Raw genomic sequence first — 15,683 nt, 5'->3', positions numbered from 1 at the left:
TGATTGCAACTTCTGCCTTGTGAGAGGACAGTTCTTACTGACTCAAAATGAAAGATATGACTGTCTCAGCCACATGTTTGACGATTAAAGGCCAACGAGTCATTATTTGGCAAATACTGTAAATCACCGAAACCCACCGGTAGCTTGGCCGAGGGATAAAGTTTAGTTGTAGTATTCCACTCGCAGGGTTCCACAAACGCAAGCACACACACACACACGCGGGCGCGAGTAAATGAGATCATATGAGCCTACTTATGCTTCAATAATTTTTCTCACTCTAGAGGTTCAGTGAGTGCATTTGCCAAAAAAGAAAAAAAAAAGAATAAGTAAGCATAAGAGACACGTTTCCTTGACTGTGTGACATGGTTTATATTAGCACAGAGCAGAGACACTCGGGCTTCCCTGACTCCTCTAACGCAGCTGTGGAGACTAAACTGTGCTTCAGGATATTTCTGACATCCGTCACTTGGGCTTTACCTCACTCCTTTAGTCACGTGATGCGCCTCTGACTGGGTGGTGGGCGTGTGTTAAGCGGTGGGGTTTCATTCATAAATACTTTTAGCCTTAAAGTCCACATTAAAGTGATCACGGAAGAGTTCCGCGTTATTGACTTCGCCCCTCCACTCCCGCATGGACCAGGATAGTTGGGTAGGTGAGTGCTTACCGTCGCCGCGTGCCTACTTTTGTGTGTGCTCGTGCACCCAATTCAAAATCGTGAGCTGCCTTTCTCCTCTCTGTACACCAAGATCTATGTAAACGGCTTTGTTGTTTTCTAACCAGTTTTTAAGGGTGGGCTTCATTTCCTTCGATAATGTGATTACACTTAGAAAAAAAAGAGAGCGAGATTGTTATCGCTCAAACCTTCAGTAGGAAACATCTGCCAGAGAAAATCCCCATTAATTTGTTCCAGGGAAAAATATTGCCCTTTGTAGCTACAAGAGACAGCATTCTTTATGCTTTTTCTACTGCGGCAATCTATTTTAATAAACTACTTATTACATGATTTAAATAAAACGATATCCATGCTTTGTTCTATGGAGGACGGAAACGAGTTAATATTTTTTAAAGATTAAAAATATTAAAGTGAAAACGATGCACTGTATGATAGCAGTATTGCACTTGGTAATGCTTGAATTTTGTTAAGCATGACTGGATACTGACTGGTATTGCTGGGACACCTGTGTCTTGCCATCTGCTATGGGAATACTGCTATCATCGGGATTTGCAACAACGCAAAAGTAAGCAGTCCTCAGTAAAGTGTGAGGATGCTCTGATTTTCAGCTTACCTTCATGGATTTCTTAATTTTTGAGTGCAGGTCAATAAAAGTAGTATATCTGTTGTTTACTTCCTGTTACCAAAGACGTGCTGGGAGAGGTTTTCATTGCATTTATTTTAAATTGTAACTAATTTTTGATGATGCTTAATGTTTTAGGAACATCCCAAGAAGATGTTTCATTAATACGAAATCCCTACTATTTGTGTCTTGAACAATGTGCATCATTCTGTGTGTTTGTTATCAGCCATGCAGCACTACCGTCCTGTTGCTCTGAGGCCAGTGGGTCGGCCCTGAGGGGGAACACCGCTGCTCAGGCTCAGTTGGCTGGGTGCGCTGTGGTGGCTGAGGATGCAGCAAGGGAGCTGAGGAGGAGACTCCTGAGCTACAGCCTGGCACACACATTCAGAGCTGCTACTGCTGCTGCTGCGTACTGCCCTCCACCAGGGTAAGATTACTGTCTGATAGGAAGCAGGATGTGGTACAGTACTGCAAAGGAAAGCATTCTGACCACAGACTGATGTGCTTTCTGTAAAACTATTCATGCTTGGACAGTGGACGCAGGGCTTTAGATGGGCTGGCAGAAAAGAGCTCGGCTATAGCTTACAGGTTGTGGTGCTGAAGTTGAGCACCGCAGTGACTGGCAGGCGAGCAAGGCGTGCTGATTGCTGCTGGCATGTTGCTTCTCCCTTGCTGGGTGAGTAGATCCATCCAGGGTTAGTGTGTGTGCGTATGCGTGGGCGTCTGGTGCAGCAGTAGCAGAATTAATGGCTGTGATCTGTAAGAGCAAGAGCCAGCAGCGGTAGTGGAACTCAGCTGCGGGAGCCAGTATTTAGTAAGAGTTGCTGTTTCTCTCTGTTCCCTGTGTGTGCGTGTGTGTCTGTGTGTGGGGGAGGTAGATAGAGTCTTTGGACTGATATGGAATTATGGGTGATGATTAACAGCCAAGATGCTAAAGCTTACATGTTCTGTCGGACTCGACGCATGCGTATAAGAACAACATACCCATTTGGTTTCTTCCTCTTCTTCCAGTCTTTCATGACTGTTTTGAAAAGATTGTTATTTGCTGTCACTGGCTGTCACACAGATTACACATTACAATAATTTCCATGTTATTACACATCAGCCTACATGGCTGTTTTAGGCTTATATGCTCAGTATTTCTGGATTTATTGACACAGATAGAAGGCAGCACATTTGGAGGCTGACTTTGTGATTTGATGCACATCTCCAGTTACAGTCATTTCCTTTGTGTATTTGTGTGTGTTTGTGCATGTGTTATCTCTCAGGGGGACTCTCTAGTTGGCCTGGACCATGAGCAATGAGTCTACCGTCTGGAACAGCCTACCAGAAAACTCCACAGTAAGTCTGCCTTTCACCAATGGCTTATTCTCAAACTTCCTGTATGTCCTACATGTGTGTGTGTGTGTGTCTGTGAGACGCCCAGCACCAGAACCATACTTTCCCCCCATATTCTCTTCTGGCTGGATGACCGGCTAATGGAGAACATCCTGACCTGGACCTGAAATAATTACATCTCTGATCTAATCTCAGCTTTGATTTCCCCTTGCAGAGAAATTACAGTGTGACGTCAGAGTCTAATGCTCATTAACACTTGCAGAGTGTTCTCCATCGCAGAGCTCAGAACAATACTCCACCTATTCATCATGTTTCTGAAATCAAGTCTATTATCCTTGTATCATTTTGTCATCTATCACTTTATTAAAATACTTTAAAGTACCGTTATGCAGCTGACATGAGCCAAATCAAACTTACGACGGGAACACATTTTTGCTTTTAAAACAGAAGGAAAAAAGTAAAATTTAACTTCAGTGAAGTGTCTCCTAATGTACGCTTAATTCACTCAGCTGCAGTCCTTGCTGTGAGAGCTCTCCCATAGCTAAAGGTACACTGTAGACAGGTTAATAGCCCTGGCATGTATTGATTCATTGCACTGTCGTATTTATAGATTTACTTTATGCAGACCAACCAAACAGCAGGACTAAATCAATCCCGTGGACTCCACGGTGCGACTGCGAACGTAAAACGCCTGCAAATCTAGACTACTACTGAGGTGTCAGGCTTTTCATGTTTCAATGTTTCAAACCAAAAGACTGTAAAGCATTCAAAGTAAACCTGCACGGTGCACACTTCTGTATGGCGTTGCATATTTGGTGCAATTTCTGCCATCAGGCATGATCTGTATGACTTTATTTTAGAAAGAGTAAAAATAAAAGGTGAAAAATCATAGTGAGAAGAGTGGAGGTGTGACTTTTTTTTCCCTTTGTACCTCTGTCTATCAGCCCAGAACGACACAGCATTAATCATCAGTGAGTGTTTCAGTGCCTACTTTGGCAACACAGGAAACTTCCCTTCTCTAATTTGCAACATGTTGCTCCCTCTTTTTAGACTCAGGAGATCCCACTCGAGGTTGAGGAGCAGCAGGATGGTTATGTGCTCCTTCTGGTGATCCTCTCCATCTTCTTGGTAGGAACACTGACATTCATCTCTGTCTTCCTCTTCGCTTGCCGCCGTGGAGGGAAATGCTGTGCCAGGTGGGACACAAAAATTATGTATGTCTTTTCTCGTAAAATAAAATAAAAAAATCTATCTATCTATCTATCTATCTATCTATCTATCTATCTATCTATCTATCTATCTATCTATCTATCTATCTATCTATCTATCTATCTATCTATCTATCTATCTATCTATCTATCTATCTATCTATCTATCTATCTATCTATCTATCTATCTATCTATCTATCTAAGAACTAATAACCTTATAAGGCTTGTGATGCCCACACTGTATCTCAGTGCGTTTGATTCACCTGTGGTTATTTTGAGTTTAAATTTTATTATAATATTTTAGGCTGTTGCTGTTGTCACTGTTAGCACCAAGCAACAATACCAAACTCTACATCCTTGAAAATTTCCAAAAACTTGAAATCAACAGAAAAAAGAAAAAAAGAAAAGAAAAGAAAAAAGATTCAGGTGCACAGGTGTTGTTTTACCGAGCAGCATAAAAGTATTTTGTTCACAGAGACTGCTCTCATGCTTTCATGCAACTGCTATTTCGAGACAAACCAGTTCTTCTATCAAATCTGTATACATGCATAATAGATAAAGCTTATTGCAAATGACGCTAACAGCATCCTGTAATATTATCCAGTTCTTCACTGTGACGTCATTAACAGGCAAAAAGTGAGCCATCAAACAAATGAAAGCATCTTTGTAACACAAAAAAGCTATATTGCAGTAGGTGGTAAGAAAATAAATGTTGCCCTACTGTGACATCTCAGCATGTTAAAGCAGAACAACTCATTATACGATGTCTTCCATTTGAGTGTTGAGACTCCCATGAGGCTGCTATGAGAACACCTTAGTGGAAAGACATTCAATATTCATGCTTATTTATTTGCGTGTTTATTGTACAGCAAGATGGCTGACCCTCGAGACTTTTTGTCCATCTCTACAGCAGCACACATTATCACGTATACTTGAATACATGAGTGCACAGCACCTAGATGCAGATAAACAAAGAGCTCAGAGGCTGAGGCGTGAAAAGCCTGGGAGAGAGCAAAAGGAGAATCGGACAGACCAGTACAAATGATGAGTGTAATAAGATTTCATAGCCGCCATCGGCAGTGATTAATCTTACGTTTCAAACGAGTGCTGTGTGTGCACCGCTGAGAATATGTACACACAAACTCACGGGCATACCCTGAACGGGAAAGGAGGAGCCACAGAGGAAATGAAAGACAAGGAGAAGCACAGATCTGAGTGGAAAGAAAATTCCCTTAAGTCACTTCACACCCACACAATGCACACCAACATACACCCACCAACATACACACACACACACGCACACATACAACTTGTATCTCTGCACCACTCTGGAACAGCTTTCAGTTTCTTTTTTCTGCCTCATCAACTAGACCCTGTGTATGGGATTTAAGCAGCACTGTGGAGGATTATAAGCTACTAAAAACAAAAATTATAAGCTGTTAAAACAAAAAAGGGCTGCATAAAGATATGCTTATAGAGTAATAGACACTCTATCTGCTAAACAAAATGACCTTTATTGTGCATCTCCTCTGTGTCCTTAAAGATGAGTGTAAGTGTACAATCCAATAAAGCATCATGCTTTATCAGTTCAAGAAGTCCCCTGGCTCTGAAGGTTATCAAGTTACTGGCAATGATTTAGGCCTTCATTGATTACACACTCGAGCAGGCCATTTATAAAAAAAGCACAGTGGACTTTCAGTCCTAATAACTTATTCTGATAGTTCTTTGATCGCTGAATTTGTAAGCTGTTCACATGCAAGTGTATTAATAAAGCACAAGAAATCAATGTATAAATGTAACAGTGACTCACGTGAGAGGCGTGACACTGAAAGAACTTTGCAACAGCAATGATGATGGAGTATAACTTCCAAGGAGAAAAACATTGTTAAAAAACATATTTTGGGACCAAAAAACACCATTTTAAGCAGCTTGCATCAGATTTGACTGGAATCGCAGTTTTTCTGTCCTCCACACAAAACCATGCGTACGCATCTTCCCACTCCAGCACTGTTATTTATAAAAGAAGTACATATGTATGTTTTTGAAACAGTATCAATCCTTTCATGGAAATGTGTAATATTTCCATGAAAGGGGCACTCTGTCAGTGCGCCCCAGGGCAGCTGTGGCTACAATGTAGCTTGCCATTGCCAGTGTGTGAATGTGTGTGTGAATGGGTGAATGACTGAATGTAGTGTAAAGCGCTTTGGGATCCTTAGGGACTGAGTAAAGCGCTATACAAATGCAGGCCATTTACCATTTACCATAAGGGAAGCAGAAAAAACCTATTATGCTAAATTCCCACTCAACATTTAAATTCTTGGACTCTTCTAGAGTAGTTCTCAATAGTCCTCATTTGTCTTATAATGTGTCTTGGAGCAGCTTCTTACTTGATCATCTGTCTGAAATCAGCTGCTTTAGCTTCCTCATCCCTTTGAGCTACCTTGTTTCTGATTGGATGACCCTTACAAACAGAGTGTTTCGCTTCTGTAGTCACGGCCAGAGCTATGTGCTTTGGTTGACCATATTAAGTATATCTACTCTGACCAACATCACACAGAGCCAAGAAAGAGAAAACTGTCAGAAACAGAGGGGATGGAGCAGCCTGAGAATTTGGTGCACAGGGTTTACTTGCACATGAACAGATGCTTATTGCTTAATATGAGCAGCCATTGTAACAGCATAATTGTGACAAAATGAGGTAAGCCATAATATGTTACATTTAACATACACAGAGCATGCATTTTTAATTTACACCTGTTCAGACACATACCTCTATTTCAACAATTAAAATGTACCATTAACAAATGTTAATGTGAAGAATGCAGTATGTAATAAATTCTGTGAGGTTCTTATTTATTTATTTATTGGAGGGATAAACTGTACATATTTTAAATAGCTGCTTCTGTAGAAAATTGTTGAGCATAAGGATGAAGGATCTCTGTAGTCTCAGAAAAATTCCTTTTTTTTTCCTTTTTTTTGAACTTACTGAGTTGACAACTTGCATTACTTTTCTCCTTTCAGAATTTTGTTCTATTTGTGATAGCAGAACTGGGACCACCTAATATAACACAGGGACTTTTCTCTGAATTTTACATTTGGTGAAAATATGCTTCTTCTTTGCAGTTGTCTTATTAGCCTTCGTCTAATAATCTGCAGTGGAAACAGCGCTTTTACATCATGAGTGTTTACAACCTTCCATGGATAAGGACGGAGCGAGGCTTGTGCACACGTGACCATTTATGGTGATGGACTTGTATAAAGGAAGGCCACGCATAAGTGCAGTTTCATAAGTCTGACAAAAAAAATGCAACATTTCTGCTTTCGTGCAAAGACACATTTTTAAGTGTATCACCACAGACTGCCACGCATGTGGCCCCAGGTGCATTATTTTGACTAAGCTGAAGGTCAGATAGTAACACTGATCATAAGGCCTTGTTCTGTGGTGTCCAGAGTGCCTGCCTGCATCAGCGGGGTCCATCAGATGAAAGACAGACTTCAGGGGTAATCATGTCACTGCATTGATCTGAATGTTTTTGTGTGCCCCAGGGCCAGCAATGACCCTGAGAAAACCAACAACACCTACTTGGAGGAGTCTCAGCCCACCCATGGTAAGAGAAAAAAGAACTAAAAAAAAGGAAGGAGAAATGTGAGGGAGGGCTAGAGAAGGAGACAGGAGAGAAAGAGGCGAGTAAGTGAGTGAGGGAGAAGTAATGGAGATGGGGAAGCTGTGAACTGGAGAGATGGGATGATGGCATGGATATTTTTATCATGTCAGCACAAATGTGTAATGTCTATTCCATTAAAATATTGTGATCTCATCCCAATTAGCTGAAATGGCTGTGCAATTCCAGGAACACATTTTGACATTGTGTTACCAGTGAATGCTATCTGTGTCAAGTGAACAAGATATATTAGAGGTAGCATGTGTTTTGTACCACACTACTTTTGCAGTGCATTTAGTTTTCCAGTATTTGGGGGGCATTTTATAGTTTTATTACACAGTGCAATAGAGGAAACGAGTAGGAAGAGAGGTACCCATGGGGACTTGAATCAGACACGTTTTCTTCAGCGCTGTAATATGCTGTGTATTCATCCTGATGTAATATTAAACACCGCTCGTTACATGAACCCAGCACACGAGTCTATGTAATTCATCCCAGGGAGGACATGAATGCTTTTGCAAAATTTGAAGGCAATCCATTAAAATAACTGCTGAGACACAAAACCACACTGACACATTTCACAGAGGTCTAAAAAACAGGAGATGAAAGTGGGAACTTCCTCTGGGGAGCATGATTCTTACAAAGTTTGGCATCGGCCCATCTTAGGTAGAGAGCAATTTTCAGTGAATGAATTAAAGCTGTATCCTGTTAGTCAGATTGGAGTAAAACACACCAAAGTCAGTGGGATCCATAAATGGTATTTCCATATTTCACTTTGTACTAGTGCAGTTTATTCACTGACTGACAGACCAGCATTACAGCTGAGCTCACACACTTACTTCTATTCTTCTATTGTTTTGTCCTTGTGCTCTTGCTATTTATGTAATTATCGTTCTCCTCTTCCTTCATTCTGGGCAGAAATCACCATCAGGGTGGATGAGTCAGACTGCCTGTCCATGGCCAGTTCTCATGACCAAGAAACAGAGCGTTTCCTCTCCACGGGCCCCACAGGCCGTCGCGTCTCCTTCAATGAGGCTGCGCTCTTCGACCACGGCAAGAAAACCCAGGAGAAAGGCCGCAGGTTAGAAAGCCAACACAAACAAAGCAGCCCACATTTGCAAATCTCTGTGTTGTTGAATCGGCATTCACCACTCACTGATGTAGGTTCACGCCAGTGCTTAATTCTTTGTGAGCTCAAAGTATCTAAACCTTTTACTGTGTCCCACATGCGTTTGTTACTTTAGAGTTCAGAATAAAATCAGTCTGCATTATGTATGCTTCGGACACAAAAAGCTCTCACCCTTTGTTATTACTTCACTGCCCTACTTTTCCCTTAAAGCTCCGACTCTAAAATACTAATTTTTCTTTAAGCCTAAATCTAGAAATCACGGTAGTTCTAATGGGTTTGAAGTCAAATATCTCCCCTTGGTCGTTTCCCTCTTATACAAAGATAAGCTTCATGATTCAACACTCATGAAGAATTCATGCAACTCATGTCAGCAATTTATAGTTTTTTAGTAACTCAGCGTTCTCCACCTCAGGTACACTCTGACGGAGGGTGACTTTCATCATCTGAAGAATGCCCGGCTCACAAACCTCCACATACCTCCTCCGGCCCTCAAGATAGTCACCATCCACGAGTGCGACTCTGCAGAGAACACCATCACGATGACAACGCGCCCTGTTGCTAAGTCAGCCCTTTCCATCTTCCAGGTGACAGCCTTGACCTGCCATTCGTACTGATGTAACAATAGTCATTAGTATTCACCAGGGCCAATTAAAACATCTTTTATTTGGGTCAGGTCAAGAAAATCCGGCAACCTAATGAGTCCAAACATAGGGTTCAGGGATCATTTCAACAGACCCAGCATTAATTTTCCATTTAGGTAAAGCTGGGATGACAGCCTAGAAGGAAATCTGTCCTTGAAATTAATTGATATTTGTTACTTTAACACAAAAAATAAACTTTTCTAAAAGAATGTAAATGCACAGCAGTTATGCATAAGATAACAAAGTCTAGTTTTATTTGTGCTTTCCTGCAGCCAATGCTGTGTCCCTTGCCACAAACAGCGTTGACCAGCCTAAGTGTCAGTCCAAGCTGTGCCCTCCCTGGAGATGCTCTCAACTCTGTGGTGGACAGCACCAAAGAGCCAAGCTCCACTTCTGTGAGTGAAATATATCAATATATATTATTCTACATCACCTTGTTAATATGTTTTTGTACAAAGGATGGTGTCACACAACATTTTTATTGCTGAGGAGCCACACAGTAAAGATACATAAATCCAAAGGCCTTCTAGATGCTGAGCATGCATATAAATGATTTGTAAGAGGTCGTGCGATGAAAAAAGTAAACAAGGCATTAGTTTAGAATCTAGGTCAACATGGAGTTTGTGGAATGAATATTTAGTCATTTGTAGAGTGATACATTTTCTTAAGTCAGTCAGTCTTTACACCCACAAGCCAGTCAACAAGTGAGTCATCCACACAGACATTAGAGGGTCACGTAGCCTGAGGGAGGACCAGCAAGAATGATGGCTGATGGGTAAACAAGGAACATCACTGTCGGATAGGATTTTACACAGACTACTACTCTTGGCAGGTTTTCTCTTTGACTATGTTTTTCTCTGCTCAGATTGAAATGATGGGAGTGGGGCCTCGGGGCAGAGGCAGCAGTGTCAGTGTGGGAGAATCAGCAGTGCTGGGGAGCGGTGCCTCTCCTGCTGGTGGCGGTGCAGGCCAGAGGCCCGTGTTGCAGTTCCTTACTAAACTGCGGCGCCATGCTAGTCTAGAGGGGGCCAGTCCCTACTTCAAGATCAAGAAATGGAAGCTGGACAGCAGCCAGAGAGCATCGAGTCTGGACACCAGAGGTAATGGATGGTATCTCTGTGATATTCTTTTTGAGAAAAATCAGTACCAGTGCAGCAAGGAAGTACAAATAGTTCTTCCTGGTTCTGGACTTTTATTTTTTTGGTTTATTTGTGTATGAAGTATTTGTGCCAGCTTTCTCTCTTGGTAAACATACAATGGTTAAGCAGCAGGCTTTAGCAACCAACTGTGAGCTGCCTTTTGACTGAGGTGGAGATGTACACACAAGCATAATAGACAGATGGCTCAGTGACGCAAAGATTGGTTGTTCCAAATCAATTTGAGCCCCTGAGTAAATCCTCCACACCGATCCTCCTTATTCTATATACACACTTGTCTGCACGCGCCTCTTCTGTCATACCAAGGTACCCAAAAAACCCCAAAACATCACAAAATCTTCTCCGCAGTTAATAGAAGCTTTCTGCTGAATTAAATGTTACTTCACTCCTGCTGTCATACACCTATAACTCACAGCTCTTTCTTCATGTGTGATGCGAGCCAGGCTCTCCAAAGAGGAGACAGTTCCAGCGCCAGCGGGCCGCCAGTGAGAGCATGGACCAGGATGACAACGATGCACATCATATAGACCTCATCCAATACATTGCCCGCACCCATGACGTCACCTATCGCCCTAGCCAGCCCACCACATGCCTCCTCTCGCCTCCTTCGACACCACCCCCCTCCCTCGGCAGGTATCTTTAATTCCCTTGCCATTCATCCCGTCCACTGCTTTGCTGCCTTGCACTCATTTCTTTATTTCAGCAAGAAAACCTGTGCTAACTACTTGTAGTAATTTACAACTCAAAGTCCTAATTCTCCACCACAGTGCGTTAACACAAAAGTTCCTAAACGAAATAAAACTGTAACTTATCATCTTGTCTTTTTTTAGACTAATTGTTTTTCTATGATCCTTAATTAGATGATATCAGACAATGCAGAGTTAAGTGTGAACACTCTGTAACCAAAGTCTGATCTGTCTTTTCAAACAATGCCATCAGTTTGAGCCACATGGAGAGGATTCCTTGCGGAGAATTGGGACGTGGGGTTTATAACAGGCACACGAAACCATTTCATTGCTGACTTGATAATGTAATGATGTTTTCAAAAGTACGATTATAATATAAGTTTGCAATTATAGCAGTGCAGGTTTTTTTTAGGGTTTTATGTTACGCAACAAAAACTGCTAATGCTCATACATATTTTCTTACATAACTATTTATTTTCTTACACTGAATATGAAACAAATCAATGTTTTTGGTGTACATTTGTTTTATTGCTGAAAATAAAATCCATTTCTGTGAACAAAGAAATGCAATGATTCTTATGCTCATTTCCTCAGGTCATGTTATGCTCCGTGCATTACGTTTATTAAAATTCCCTGCCCTAAGATGAAAGCACCTTTCCAGAGTTTAAGCAGTTTCAGCTGTTCAGCTAAGATCACTTTAGAGACATGCAGCTGCAACCATTGCAAGTCATGATAATCATTCTGTGCTCTGTGAACACGACCATGTCTCAGATTAACATCCTATTTAGGTAAATGCTCACTGACACTTGTGTTGCATGTCTCTTTGTTTCTCTTCTTCCTCGTCTCTTTATTTCTTTTCATTTTATCTCATCTCTCCATCCCTGTGTGGATACTGCAGGGTAGAGGTAGAGGTGATGGTGGAGCCCAGCTGCAGCCATGGAGGACCAGGGGTGATTGGCCTGTCCCCTGATCCCCAAGAGGAAGCGCTGTCCTTGGCTAGAAGGGAAAGTGCAAACCAATCCGACCCCATTGATCCCCAGGATTCCCAGTCACTTTACAGAGACATCTGGACATTACGTGCAACTCTCGAACAGTACGCAGCCTCTGACCAGAGCAGCAACAATGACAGGAACTCAGTCTGCAGTGATGCTGACAGTGTGTGTTCACTTGGTGGACGAACAGACACAGAAAGAGGTCTCCCCAGCTACCCATCCCAGGATTTAGGGGATGAGGGAGAGTGTGGGGAGGATGACAAGGACTTCTTTGTCTATATGGATGAGAAGATGGAGGTGAAGGAGTCAAAAAAGAAGAAACAGAAAAGCACAGACTCAGAGCGAGGGAGCAATGATGGAGAAACGGGGACTCGTAAATTACTGCAGATGGACAGCGGCTACGCGTCGATAGAGGCTCCGTCTCGAGGTCCGGAAGATCTGCGACTGTTTGGGAGCAGCAGCATCACCAGCAGCCCCAAAGACAGAACAGCCCACGAGAAAAGGCATCATTTCACCAATGCAGGGCGAACTGGCACGATAGGTGAGAGTTTTGAATCTCATCTCTTCGAGGAGGAGCCTGAAGATGAGTTGTTGTTGGGTGCCAGTGGAGGAGTTTCCACCGAAACAGGTGCTGGTTCACTGGGGTGGTTTCCATATGGTCATGTGCTCTCTCCTCGAGAAGCTGCACAGCTTCCACCTCAGCATTTAACCCTGCACCGCCGAGACTACAGCATAGATGAGAAGACAGATGCGCTCTTCCATGAGTTTCTCCGCCATGACCCTCAGTTTGATCAGCAGGAGTCCCCACTAAGAAAGCACCGGTCCCGAATCCACCTACGCAAGCAGTGGCAGCGCCACAAGCAGTGGAGCGATCCTGGTGTCAGACACTTCCAGTCCTCCTTTGAGAGACAGCGGACGCCTCTACGGAGGGGTGACAGTGTAAACTATCCCCTGGACACAAGCTACCACAGTACGCTGCCCCGCATCGTCAGTGCTCCTGACGAGGAGACGAGCGATGGGACCAGCAGCACACCTGAAACTCCAAAGGTAGAGCTCACAACATCTGAGGATGGAGAAAAGGTGCAGGGCGCCCCTGTCAGAGACACTGAGGACCACACAACCTCTTCCCCTTCACCTCTTCATCCCTCCATTTCAGAGAAAAACAGAGGACTGACTGAGCTGCCTGACCCTCAGGATGACAGCAGACAGTCTAGCCACCCCTCTGAACCCCCAGATGAGCGTTCACGTCAGCTGCTCGACTCGTCGGGATACGGTCCACAAACCATCACAGCAGAGCTAACAGACAAACTGAGTGCTAACCTGGATGAGAGGTTGTACACGGGCCTTCGCAGGACCAAGGACACGGCTACAGAGTGTGTGACCGTGACAGCCACACACGCTTCTCCGGACCACAGCCCAGTGTAGCAGGGCTCCAATCGTCCTCCTCATCAACCTCCTGTCTGCTAATACACTCATTTCTTTCTGTTTGGTTTGTCTTGCTTCAGTTTCAATTAAACACCAATTCCCAGATAACCGTAGATACAGCTGATCCACCAGAAATGTATCCACTCTCTCCCTGCAAGTGTCAGCATTACAAAGCTGTTGAGTCTTCCCATTTTACAGCTCACTAACATCAACATATCAAAAATCATACAATTTTAGAAATAACTGCTTCCTCATTAAGTGTTTCTTTGTGTGTGTATTCTCTTTATGCCTCTTTTGCTGTCTTTCTGTCTCTGCTCTCCAGTAAAAGTAAATCAAGCTGAGAGCTGCTATGGCCTCTGTACTCCTTGATCCACTGTGAAACCAGGTGCTATTAGACAAGTAGAAGGCTAGTGAAGTGGACAAAACAGTTACCTACCAGTGCTGTGAGAGTAAATACTGTAGTAAAAACATAGTTGTGAATTCAAAGATTGCTTAGAACTATATGAATCATAAATTATCTTGATGTGGCCTATTGCAGGGCAACACAGACCCTTTAAAAAAGTTAAATTAGTTTAGTAGGCTTAGTTCCTTTAAAAAGATTGACCCAAATAAGGAAGACGCTACGCTACATGGAGTTATTCAGAGTGGTTGTTTAGATCAGTGGTGTCCAGCCTGTTGGTTGACCGGATGACAGAAAAGGTCAAATTGAGGACATCCTCTATCACCAACTGTGTGATTGAAAATGCTTCTCGGCTTTGTGACACATTTCTTGTTTACTTGTAACTTTTTGTTTAATGAGCAGTAATATATTTTTGTATGTCTAGCTTGCTTAGATGACAGCGAAAACTGACAGTGCGGCAGGTTTAAAAATGAGACGTCCTGCCTGCCAACAGGAAGAACTATCAGACTAGACAAGATCCAGCACTCTGGTGCAATGATTCTTCATCAGTCAAAGATCCATCAGCTATGACTTTTATTACTTTGGGCATCACTGCACTAAGAATGAGAACAGAGCCAGAGTTGTGTTTAAAGCCATGATAAGAGAAATTACATAAAAGCTATTAGATATGAAGCTACAACTGAATTAATCAGGCAGGCATGTTCTCTCATGCTTACAAAACAAGCTTTATTTGTCAACATATGACATTCTAATTTCTGCCCCCCCTCCTCCTCTAATTTTCTTGAGAAAGTTGACAGTGCAGCAGATTCCTCCCTCGGGGGCTTTATGGCTTCCTGAAAGGTCATAAAACTATCAGAACAAAGTGTCTGTGTTTAAGTCGACTTTTTCTCTCTCTTATTTAGCTTTTTTTGCAATAAAAAACAAGCTGTAGTTGTGTCTAAATTAAACAAAAAAAAAACATCATCAGATTAAGCTTTTTAGGCAGAGAATTCAATGCAGAATATGCATAAAAGGGAACACTGTAGATGATGGTGTTGAATATTAATTGTACAAGGAAACGGGGAGTCCTCCTCGCGTGCCCCGTCTCCCTTTACTCCCTTCTTTGAGGTTGGTGCCATGCAGGCAGTTGAAAGGACTGAAGTGAAATATCCGAGCAGACAACATTATCCTCCTCTGTTTGTTTGGGTGGATGATGATGATGATGCTCCTTTACAGTCTGCCCAAATTAGATCTTTCTCCTCTGTGTGACAGGAGTCTCCTAAGTGGACTCTGAGGCACAGGCTGAGTTTCCTATTACAAGAACAGTGACTGAGAATAAAGGAGATGAACTCAAATAAAGAATAGGGAGCCTAGTGCTTTTTTAATTGCTCTTGTCTTCCCCCCACCCAACCACCCACCCTACACACACACACACACACACACACACACACACACACACACACACACACACTGAACAATTATGTCACAATTAAAACCACAATCCCCTGGAGCAATTTTGTGCCATCAATTATTGTTCTTCCTATGTTGGTGCTAGTTAGTAGGAAGGGAAGAAAATATCAACAAATCCCCCTTTCAGTTAGGATGGAAATGACACCTCCATGCTGATAATTATTCATCCCATCCTGACAGTTAATCTTAAAGAGGAAAACCGCTATGTTTTCCACAAAACGCCCCCCAAAAAGCCAAAATGTCTCAAACGTGAGTCAGTTTGAGACAACAGCAGCCACAAAAGAAAACGGCCATAAGGAT

At 42.6% G+C, this 15,683-nt stretch overlaps 1 protein-coding gene across 7 annotated transcripts; it reads left to right on the top strand.

Annotated features, from left to right (window-relative positions):
* Positions 1–485: 485 nt before the first annotated feature.
* Positions 486–15,371, top strand: cbarpb (CACN subunit beta associated regulatory protein b). 7 transcript variants are annotated; one of them, XM_085398822.1, is made up of 11 exons: positions 486–648; positions 1,522–1,722; positions 2,564–2,636; positions 3,684–3,847; positions 7,389–7,450; positions 8,423–8,585; positions 9,046–9,217; positions 9,547–9,669; positions 10,140–10,374; positions 10,875–11,064; positions 12,016–15,371. In XM_085398822.1, exons 3-11 carry the CDS (start codon positions 2,589–2,591, stop codon positions 13,532–13,534), a joined length of 2,676 nt encoding a protein of 891 aa, XP_085254948.1. In that variant the 5' UTR covers positions 486–648; positions 1,522–1,722; positions 2,564–2,588; the 3' UTR covers positions 13,535–15,371. The 7 variants fall into 7 exon arrangements, with proteins under 7 accessions (XP_085254948.1, XP_085254947.1, XP_085254950.1 ...); XM_085398821.1 differs by having other exon boundaries at positions 486–652; XM_085398826.1 differs by having other exon boundaries at positions 487–652; positions 3,684–3,829.
* The last annotated feature ends 312 nt before the right edge of the window (positions 15,372–15,683 follow it).

This window comes from Rhamphochromis longiceps, linkage group LG23 (assembly GCF_057381845.1).
Source record: "Rhamphochromis longiceps isolate RC_006_pf linkage group LG23, R_longiceps_female_GT1.1, whole genome shotgun sequence".
Classification (NCBI taxonomy): Eukaryota; Metazoa; Chordata; class Actinopteri; order Cichliformes; family Cichlidae; genus Rhamphochromis; species Rhamphochromis longiceps.
This window is presented reverse-complemented; position numbering and strand designations above follow the sequence as displayed.